Genomic DNA, 12,138 nt, shown 5'->3' on the forward strand with positions numbered 1-12,138 from the left:
TTTTTCATAATAATGAACTGGCAGCAGCCAGCGTCATCTCACAAGACCCTCGGGTGCCGTGAATGTCAATCAAGCAAGCTATGGAATTTGCCGCCAATGTTTTTCTTGTAAAGTGTATGGAAGCTGGATGAATTAGATGCCAAAAACCAACCACTTTCATGTGGTATTGTACAGAAAGGACAACTTTTTTTCTCCTCCATTTGAAAATGTGGGCGTTATCATCATTACTGTCTGATGCCAATCAATGCAAGTCATCAGAATCAGGTAATACACCAACTTATATTCTTGTCTTTGTGAAAGAAAGACATCTATGTGTTACACATGCTTGTATTATCATTAAACACATTTAACTTGTTTACAAAAATGTCTCTTCCATAAATAAATAAATATAAATGATATATATAAATGAGGTAGATCCCCTCGAGTTGGTCAATTGAAAAGTAACTCGCCTGCAGAAAAAGTGTGGGCACCCCTGGCGTAGTGGGTAGAGCGGCCGTGCCGGAAACCTGAGGGTTGCAGGTTCGCTTCCCACCTATTAACATCCAAATCGCTGCCGTTGTGTCCTTGGGCAGGACACTTTACCCTTGCCCCCGGTGCCGCTCACACTGGTGAATGAATGATGAATGAATGATTGGTGGTGGTCGGAGGGGCCGTAGGCGCAAACTGGCAGCCACGCTTCCGTCAGGGCAGCTGTGGCTACAGATGTAGCTTACCACCACCAGGTGTGAATGAATGATGGGTTCCCACTTCTCTGTGAGCGCTTTGAGTATCTAACAATAGAAAAGCGCAATATAAATCGAATCCATTATTATTATTATTATTATTAAACAGAGGGACAGTATCGCCACTTACTGACCACAGTATCACTCACTCAGACCAGATACAGGTGGTAGGATCATTACAATTCATACCATTGATCACACTTATTACTTCTGTGATAATATTATTATCACTTTCTTATGATTCAATTATTTTATTTTTGAACACCTACTCAGGTGGCCAAGTTTTTAGAGCATGGGTGTCAAACTGCGAAGGGAATTATATTTATATAGCGCTTTTCTCTAATGACTCAAAGCGCTTTACATAGTGAAACCCAATATCTAAGTTACATTTAAACCAGTGTGGGTGCCACTGGGAGCAGGTGGGTAAAGTGTCTTGCCCAAGGACACAACAGCAGTGACTAGGATGGCGGAAGCGGGAATCGAACCTGCAACCCTCAAGTTGCTGGCACGGCCACTCTACCAACCGAGCTATGCCGCCCCAAATTTGGCCCGCCGTGTAATTTAATTTGGCCCTTGAGGCAATATCTACTTAACATTACAGCTGGCCCGCCGTTATTCCACAGCAGCGGTGCCGCGGTAACCAGGGGCACCGCTACGGATTTTGGGCCCCATGAAAATAATCTTTACAGGCCCCCCAAACACATAATTTCATCATCATTAGGGGCCTCTCTGGGCCCCCCTCCATCACGGGCCCCTAGAATCTGTCTCCTTTACCCCCCCTTTTCGGCGCCCCTGGCTGTAACACCGCAATTTCTCACACTTGCCAATCCTCCCGAAGTTCAGTGCCCCTCCCGAAAATCTCCCGGGGCAAGCAAACATTCTCCCGATTTCCACCCGGACAACACTATTGAGGGCGTGCCTTAAAGGCACTGCCTTTAGCATTCTCTACAACCTGTCGTCACGTCCGCATTTCCTCCATACAAACAGCGTGCAGGCCCACTCGCATAATATATGCGGCTATTACACACACATAAGTGAATGCAAGGCATACTTGGTCAACAGCCATACAGGTCACACTGAGGGTGGCCGTATAAACAACTTTAACACTGTTACAAATATGCGCCACACTGTGAACTCACACCAAATAAGAATGACAAACACATTTTGGGAGAACATCTGCACTGTAACATAACATAAACACAAAAGAACAAATACCCAGAACCCCTTGCAGCACTAACTCTTTCGTGACGCTACAATATATTTTGATATTTACCTCAGAAGGCTGCAAATAGAAGAAGCATTCAATTTGTATTTAAATTTTATTTGATATGCCATAGTTCCTGCAGTCCTGGGTTCAAATCCAGGCTCGGGATCTTTCTGTGTGGAGTTTGCATGTTCTCCCCGTGAATGCGTGGGTTCCCTCCGGGTACTCCGGCTTCCTCCCACCTCCAAAGACATGCACCTGGGGATAGGTTGATTGGCAACACTAAATTGGCCCTAGTGTGTGAATGTGAGTGTGAATGTTGTCTGTCTATCTGTGTTGGCCCTGCGATGAGGTGGCGACTTGTCCAGGGTGTACCCTGCCTTCCGCCCGATTGTAGCTGAGATAGGCGCCAGCGCCCCCCGCGGCCCCGAAAGGGAATAAGCGGTAGAAAATGGATGGATGGATGCCATTGATATTTTTTGATTATTATTATTATATTTTGAAACTCGATTTTACATGTCACTATAAAGTTATATAAGTCTCGCTTGTTCAATATTCAATGCAAAACTGGTTTGGGTCCCTATTAAAAGGTTAATTTGTTCAACCTTGGCCCGCGGCTTTGTTCAGTTTTAAATTTTGGCCCACTCTGTATTTGAGTTTGACACCCCTGATTTAGAGTGTCCGCCGTGGGTTGGGAAGGTAGTGAGTCCAAACCCCGGCCGAGTCTTACCAAAGACTATAAAAATGGGATATATTCATATACACATTTATATACACACATACATCAATCAATCAATCAATATTTATTTATATAGCCCTAAATTACAAGTGTCTCAAAGGGCTGCACAAGCCACAACGACATTTGCGGTACAGAGTCCACAAGAGGGCGAGGAAAAACTCACCCCAGTGGGACGTCGGTGACGGTGACTAATAGAAACCTTGGAGAGGACCGCATATGAGGGCTGTGGATGTCGAGCGGGTCTAACATGATATTGTGAGAGTCCAGTCCTTAGTGGATCCAACATAACAGTGAGAGTCCAGTCCATAGTGGATCCAACATAACAGTGAGAGTCCAGTACATAGTGGATCCAATATAGTAGCGAGAGTCCCGTCCATAGTGGAGCCAGCAAGAGATCATCCCAAGCGTATATGTATATATACACATATACATACATACATATACATATATATATGTATATATATATATATATATATATATATATATATATATTATATATATATATATATACACATATATATATATGTATGTGTGGGAAAAATCACAAGACTACTTCATCTCTACAGATCTGTTTCATGAGGGGTTCCCTCAATTGTCAGGAGATTGAGGGAACCCCTCATGAAACAGTTCTGTATCGAGAACTATTCTCTGGATAATCCAATTAAGACATATTATATATATATATACATATATATATATAGTATATATACATACATATATATACACGTACATACATTTATATATACACATACATGTATACATAAATATATATATACATCATATATATGTGTATATATATATATATATATATATATATATGTGTATATATATATATATATATATATATATGTGTATATATATATATATATATATATATATATATATATATATACATGTATCATAACGATAAGCGGTAGAAAATGGATGGATATATATATATATATATATGTGTGTCGATTTGGATGGGAATCAATTTTTTTTGCACGTCTTATAAAAAAATAAAAAAATAAAAATATTTAATTTAAAAGATAAGACTTCAAAATCAAAATTATATATTATATACACACACACACACATATATGTATATATATGTATATATATATATATATATATATATATATATATATATATATATATATATATATATATATATATATATCCATCCATCTATCTATTTTTTACCGCTTATTCCCTTTGGGGTCACGGGGGGCGCTGGTGCCTATCCCAGCTACAATCGCGCGGAAGGCGGGGTACACGCTGGACAAGTCGCCACCTCATCACAGGGCCAACACAGATAGACAACATTCACACTCACATTCACACACTAGGGCCATATATATATATATATATATACATATATATATATATATATATATATATATATATATATACATATATATATATATATATATATATATATATATACATATATATATATATATATATATATATATATATATATATATATATATATATGTGTATATATATATATGTATATATATATATATATATATATATATATACATACATATATATATATATATATTTTTTTTTAAATAAATAATAAAAATACATGTTTATTTTATTTAGTTTTTCAATCAATTTAGAATGGGGATGAATAAGCATTGCGATCCGGATGTGAATTGATTTTTTGTGCATCTCTAATAAATATGCTAATAAAAATTTGGAAGCATAAGGTGGCCATGTGGAGTTAAAATAAATAAATAAATACATTAAATTTAAAAAATATATGTATAAAAAGTACTAATAAATATAAATAATATCTATTTTTTTCAATTATACATTGATTCAGAATTGGGATGAATAACAATCGCAAATCGGATGTGAATTGATTTCTGTGCACCTCTAAAAAAAATATGCTGATAACGGACATTTTGGTGAAAGCTTGGGGTGGACAAGAACTTACTGTGTTGAAAGTTTAGAAATGTAATTTGACTGAAATAAAATACAAAAATCCATTATTTTTTAAATTATAAATCGATTCCAAAGACATGCACCTGGGGATAGATTGATTGGCAACACTAAAAATTGGCCCTAGTGTGTGAATGTGAGTGTGAATTTTGTCTGTCTATCTGTGTTGGCTCTGCGATGAGGTGGCGACTTGTCCAGGGTGTACCCTGCCTTCCGCCCGATTGTAGCTGAGATAGGCGCCAGCGCCCGCCGCGACCCCGAAAGGCAATAAGCGGTAGAAAATGGATGGATGAATGGATTTAAAATATTCCATCCATCCATTTTTTCCCATTGTCCCTTTCGGGGTCAAGGATGGTGCTGAAGCCTATCTCAGCTGCATTCAGGCGGAAGGCGGCGTACACCCTGGACAAGTCGCCATCTCATCACAGGACCGACTTAAAATAATACTCTTTTTAATACATTTTTTTGAAAATCTTGAATCAATTTAGACTCGGAATGTGAATCGATTTTTTTGCGCACCACCCACTTATAAATATATGCGGAACCAAAACACATTTAAGTGAAGTCAGTCGTGAGCTGAGAAAGTCCCCCCCCCCCCGACTAAGCAGCCAGCAACACAAACATAAACAAGATGTTTGACTAAATGGAACTAAGAAAGCAACTTGTGATCTTTTAAAATAACCAGTTAACCGGCTTAGTTACTTTATGCGGGAGTAATCAGATTACTTCTTTAAAGTGACGGTGGCAACACTGAGTTTGAGTGAAGGCAGATCAAATACATGTGAATCTAAGCGACATATCGGACCTGGCTCTTCCTTGGGGGTTGGGCTGAAGTATTCCAGTTTTAAAATCCAAAGACCGAGGTCACTGAAGCGGGAGTCTGATGACTACGGGGGAATACAGTGAATAAGGTTCTGAGCACAAACAACGGAATATGCTAATGAGTTTTTGGAGGGATTCAAAGCAGATCCAACCCCCTCCCCTCCGTCATTAAGTCGAACTCATTGTTTTAATTACCCTCACATACTGTTCCACTTTCCCCGGTTATTTTTACAGACGCAAAATGAGCATGTGCCGGCCGGGGGAGACCGCTTGCAATGCGTGGAAAAGGTAAACATTGTGCATCCTCGCAGAGAAACCAAAGACTTTCAAAGGGATTTTCACTTCTTGACCTGCAGATGCTAAAAATAAAATAATTGAAAAGCCAATCCTTAACAAATCCTGACAGACATCTTTACTTTATTGGGCTCTTGGCAGCCGAATAAAGCGAGGGGAGGACATGACGGTGACGAGCATTCACACATTTTGAGGGTTCCTCACCTGCGTATGACACCTTGAAGCCCAGAGAGCCGCTGGTGTCGTCCGTTTTGAAGTTGAGCCACATCTGGTGACTGGTGCTGACCACCAGGTCCGGGGTGTTGGTGCCCGACAAACTTGGGAGGAAAACAGGCAAGAATATACACATTTATTTCAGGATCGACTTTAAAGCAACTGTCAGAATAATTGTATCCAAGTTATGCGAGAGGACAAAAGCTGAAGGCTTATAAAACTCCACTGTGTATGATGGGAAGTGACATGAAGGCGTTGGTTTCTTTATTCTATTGTAATCCACAGGAATATTTTATCTTGACCCAAGTTTTACAACCTTTTCTTTGAACTGTTTTGTCTAACCAAAGGCGACGGCTGTTTACGACCCCCCCTTCCTTTAGAAACAGCTGTTGCCATGTAATCAGGGATAGTCCAAATAAAGGAGGAGGCGTACGATCATATCGCCAGAGCGTGGTGGGACACTGTACAAGGGTACAAGTCTACGTGTTTCTCCTCAATTGAGCTAAATTTAATTCTGTCTATTTTTATTTCCTTGCTTCTTGTCTTGTTTAATAGATGTCATCAGTGTTTGAACCTGACAGTAACATCAGTTGCCAAATGTTGACCGTCAAAATAATAGTGGTATTAGTTTTGTATATATTACAGTAATGCACTGTAAAAACAACAATGTTTAAAAAAATGTCAGCTCAGTTGCCCGAATTTGACCATTAAATTAAAAGTGGTAATTTATTTTTAATTTTAACGAAAATCATATATTTTATGGTAAAAAACAAACAAAGCTGCCAGAATTTTACTCTTAAAAATAAGAGTTGTATGCGTTTAAACATTTACAGTAATGCACTGTAAAACAATGACTGGACTGGCCTATTTACCGTAAAAATAACACTGTTACTGTTTTCCCATTTTCAGTATTTTGGTGTAAATAAAAAAAACAAAAAAAAGGAACACTGTCATTTTACAATAAAATACTGGTAGTTGTAAGAATTTGACCATAAAAATAAAAGTGGTACCATTTTCGCATTTACAGTAACGCACTGCAAAAAAAACATAGTAGTATTCATGGTAAAAAAAAAAAAAAATCAGCTCAGTCTCAGAATTTTACCTTTTTTTGGGCCTATTTAACGTAAAAATAACAGTTTTACTGTTTTGCCATTTGTAGTATTTTGATATCAAAAAATTGGACCATAGAAATAAGTGGTACCATTTTTGCATTTACCGTAATGCACTGTAAAAACAACCATAGACACTTTTTTTTTTCTTTTTTTTTTACTTTACTGTGAAACAAAGCTGGCGACATGACGAAATAAGGAGTCTCTCTATATTCGATTTGGCTGCCATTTTACAAGTCATTGAAATCAGTTAAGCGATGAGTCGGATGAAGTAAATGAGTTGAAATTGAAGAGTAATTAGTCAGGAACTCCTACATAGAGAAAAGGTGATTAAGGGTCCTAATTTGACGGCACATGGGAAGGTGGTTGGAATACGAAATAGGTGGTGTCTGACTGACCACGGCCTTATGGTAATTTCCCTTGCCATGTTAGGTGTGTTTTTATCTTCTTCGACTCTGCAGCTTTGCTTATTTTCCGCCGGGGAAACCATACGGATGCCGAGTCAAGAAGACAAAAAAGGATGACACGGGATACAAAGAGGCCGACAGTGAAATGACAACGGCGTGGAGGGAGTGAGTTAGTTCTAAAGACAGATGGCGAGAGGAAAAAGGTGGGAGGAGTCACTCACACGTGGAAAACCGTCTTCTGGTCCCCCACCGCCTCGCCGTCCCCCACGGTCAGCGTGTCGTAGCCTCGCTCCAGGTCAAAGTCCTCAAAAGTCAGCTTGATCACCTGACAAAGAGCAGATGCTTAGACTACTGTAAATTATTCATCAAATCAGGCTAAAGGTAAAAAAAATAAAATGAAAATCAGAAAGTATTGTTGGCACAATGAGAACCTCGATTTACAAACTTATTTGGTTCTTGAATAGAGTTTGTGAACAGAAAAACGTTAAACAACATAAACATGAACAACGGAAGTGGAGAATTCAAGAAGTCCATCCATCCATTTTCTACCGCTTATCCCCTTTTGGGGTCGCGGGGGGCGCTGGCGCCTATCTCAGCTACAATCGGGCGGAAGGCAGGGTACACCCTGGAGGAGTCGCTACCTCATCGCAGGGCCAACACAAATAGACAGACAACATTCACACTCACATTCACACACTAGGGCCAATTTAGTGTTGCCAATCAACCTATCCCCAGGTGCATGTCTTTGGAGGTGGGAGGAAGCCGGAGTACCCGGAGGGAACCCACGCATTCACGGGGAGAACATGCAAACTCCACACAGAAAGATCCCGAGCCTTGATTTGAACCCAGGACTGCAGGAACTTCGTATTGTGAGGCAGACGCACTAACCCCTCTGCCACCGTGAAGCCCCGAATTCAAGAAGTATTGTTGCCAAAATGATATGGTGGAACCTCGATTTACAAACTCATTTGGATTTGAATAGAGTGTGTGATCCGAAAAGTTTGTATATTGAAGCAACTCTCACAAATAAACAATGTAAACATGAACAACGGAAGTAGAATAATTCAGGAAGTATGATTGCCACAATGATACGGTGGAACCTTGATTTAAATACTTAATTGGTTCTTGAATAGAGTTTGTGATCCGAAAAGTTTGTATATTGAAGCAACTCTCATAAAGAAACAATGTAAACATGAACAACGGAAGTAGAATAATTCAGGAAGTATTCTTGCCACAAGGATATGGTGGAACCTCGATTTACAAACTTATTTGGTTCTGGAATAGAGTTTATGAACAGAAAAACGTTTGTATATTGAAGCAACTCTCATAAAGAAACAACATAAACATGAACAACGGAAGTAGAGAATTCAAGAAGTATTTATGCCAAAATGATATGGTGGAACCTCGATTTACAAACTTAGTTGGTTCTTGAATAGAGCATGTGATCCGAAAAAGTTTGTATATTGAAGCAACTCTCATAAAGAAACAATGTAAACATGAACAACGGAAGTAAAATAATTCAGGAAGTATTCTTGAAACAATGATATGGTGTAACATCGATTTACAAACTTATTTGGTTCTGGAATAGAGTTTGTGAACAGAAACAGTTTGTATGTTGAAGCAACTCTCATAAAGAAACAATGTAAACATGAACAACGGAAGTAGAATAATTCCGGAAGTATGTTTGCCACAATGGTATGGTGGAACGTCGATTTACAAACTTATTTGGTTCATGAATAGAGTTTGTGATCCAACATGTTTGTATATTGAAGAAACTCTCATGAAGAAACAACGTAAACATGAACAACGGAAGTAGAATAATTCAGGAAGTATTCTTGAAAGAATGATATGGTGGAACCTTGATTTACAAACATATTTGGTTCTTGAATAGAGTTTGTGATCTGACAAGTTGTATAATGAAGCAACTCTCATAAAGAAACAATGTAAACATGAACAACGGAAGTTAAATAATTCAGGAAGTATTCTTGAAACAAGGATATGGTGCAACCTCGATTTACAAACTCATTTGGTTCTTGAATAGAGTTAGTGATCCAACAAGTTTGTATATTGAAGCAACTCTCATAAATAAACAATGCAAACATGAACAACGGAAGTAGAATAATTCAGGAAGTATGGTTGCCACAATGATGTGGTGGAACCTCAATTTACAAACTTATTTGGTTCTGGAATAGAGTTTGTGATCCGACAAGTTTGTATATAGAAACAACTCTCATAAAGAAACAATGTAAACATGAACAACGGAAGTAAAATAATTCAGGAAGTATTCTTGAAACAAGGATATGGTGTAACCTCGATTTACAAACTTATTTGGTTCTTGAATAGAGTTTGTGATCCGACAGGTTTGTACATTGAAGCAACTCCCATAAAGAAACAATATAAACATGAACAACGGAAGTTTAATAATTCAGGAAGTATGGTTGCCACAAGGATACGGCGCAACCTCGATTTACAAACGTATTTGGTTCTTGAATAGAGTTTGAGAACAGAAAATATATTGAAGCAACTCTCATAAAGAAACAATGTATACATGAATGACAGAAGTAGAAAAAGCCGCTGCCTGACCAGGGCTCGGAAAATCTGCAAAGACTCCTCCCACCCCCACCAAGGACTGTTTTTACTGCTGGACTCTAGAAAGAGGTTCCGCAGCCTCCGAAGCAGAACCTCCAGGTTCTGTAACAGCTTCTTCCCTCAGGCCGTAAGACTCTTGAACGCTTCATAATTAATTACCCCCTCAACTCCCCCAAAATGGAATAACTGGCTGGAATAAAAGACAACATACATCCATAAACGTGGATGCAGGTGGAAAAAGTGCAATATATTTATTTGTACAGTAATCTATTTATTTATTTATTTTAAAAAATATGTTTTTTGATACTTGAAGCCACCTTGGAAGTATGCTAACCTCTTTTATATTAGCATGCTAACAGTTACTACTAGCGTTTTAAACAATTGTGTATGTTTATAGTTAACAATCACAGATTTTGATACTTGGCGCCATCTTAGAGGTATGATAATGTCTAATATATTAGCTGATTGGAGGGCTAGCTTCCACAGCTAGTGGGTCCATGACGATGAGTTCTGTTTTGTTTGATCATCCGTTTTACTGCCTTGTTACAGACACCGTTAGAGTGTAGGGATCTTAGAAGTATGCTTACATGTCTTATAATAGCATGTTAACATTTTTTTGCTCGCTTTATAGCTAATTTTGTATGTTTACTCCTAAAATAGTGCATCTTAATACATTGCGCTATCTTACAAGTAGGCTAACTTGTCTTACGACATCATGCTAACGTTTTATGCTAGCTTTTAAGGAAATGTATGTTTAAACCTAAAAAAATATGGATTTTGATGCTTGGAGCCACCATGGAAGTATGCTAACACCTTTTATATTAGCATACTAATATTCAATGCTAGCGTTTTAGCCAAGTGTGTGTGTTAATACGTAACAATCACAGATTTTGCTACTCAGTGCCATCTTAGAAGTATGATAATGTCCAATACATTAGGTGATTGGAGGGCTAGCTTCCACAGCTAGTGGGTCCATGACGATGACTTCTGTTTAGTTTGATCAGCCGTTTTACTGCCTTGTTACAGACACCGTTTGAGTGCAGTGATCTTAGAAGTATGCTTACATGTCTTATAATAGCATGTTAACATTTTTTTACTCGCTCTATAGCTGATTTTGTATGTTTACTCCTAAAATAGTGCATCTTAATACTTTGCGCTATGTTAAAAGTATGCTAACTTGTCTAATGGCATCATGCTAACATTTCTTATGCTAGCTTTTAAGGAAATGTATGTTTAAACCTAAAAAAATATAGAGTGTGATGCTTGGAGCCACCATGGAAGTATGGTAACACCTTTTATATTAGCATGCTAACATTTAAAGCTATCTTCTTAGTCAATTGTGTTTGTTTATCGCTAACAATCACATATTTTGCTACTCGGCGCCATCTTATAAGTATGATAATGTCCAATCTATTAGATGATTTGAGGGCTAGCTTCCACAGCTCGCGGATCCATGACGATGACTTCTGTTTTGTTTGACCAGCCGTTTTACTGTTTGGAAAAAATTAAGACATGTAAATAAACATTCACAAAACATTTCCGAGTAATTGACTCATTTCGCAACGTATATATCTGCAGCTTATACAAACCCTGTTTCCATATGAGTCGGGAAATTGTGTTAGATGTAAATATAGAAGGAATACAATAATTTGCAAATCATTTTCAACCCATATTCAGTTGAATATGCTACAAAGACAACATATTTGATGTTCAAACTCATAAACATTTTTTTTTTGCAAATAATCATTAACTTTACAATTTGATGGCAGCAACACGTGACAAAGAAGTTGGGAAAGGTGGCAATAAATACTGATAAAGTTGAGGAATGCTCATCAAACACTTATATGGAACATCTCACAGGTGTGCAGGCTAATTTGGAACAGGTGGATGCCATGATTGGGTATAAAAGCAGCTTCCATGAAATGCTAAGTCATTCACAAACAAGGATGGGGTGAGGGTCCCCACTTTGTAAGCAAATTGTCGAACAGTTTTAGAACATTTCTCAACGAGCTTTTGTAAGGAATTTTGGGATTTCACCATCTACGGTTCGAAAAATCATCAAAAAGTTCAGAGAATCTGGAAAAATCACTGCATGCACGCGATATTA

The 12,138-nt window shown here is 38.1% G+C and overlaps 1 protein-coding gene across 1 annotated transcript in view; it reads right to left on the bottom strand.

The window, feature by feature from the left end:
* Positions 1–12,138, bottom strand: part of csmd2 (CUB and Sushi multiple domains 2) — an 819,059-nt gene that overhangs the window by 433,839 nt on the left and 373,082 nt on the right. Inside the window, exons 11-12 of the mRNA XM_061882497.1 lie at positions 7,664–7,767; positions 5,918–6,030 (exon numbers count right to left, since the gene is read on the bottom strand). Coding sequence (XP_061738481.1) covers positions 5,918–6,030; positions 7,664–7,767 — 217 coding nt within the window. The remainder of the gene's footprint in view (positions 1–5,917; positions 6,031–7,663; positions 7,768–12,138) is intronic.

This window comes from Nerophis ophidion, linkage group LG21 (genome assembly GCF_033978795.1).
Source record: "Nerophis ophidion isolate RoL-2023_Sa linkage group LG21, RoL_Noph_v1.0, whole genome shotgun sequence".
Classification (NCBI taxonomy): domain Eukaryota; kingdom Metazoa; phylum Chordata; class Actinopteri; order Syngnathiformes; family Syngnathidae; genus Nerophis; species Nerophis ophidion.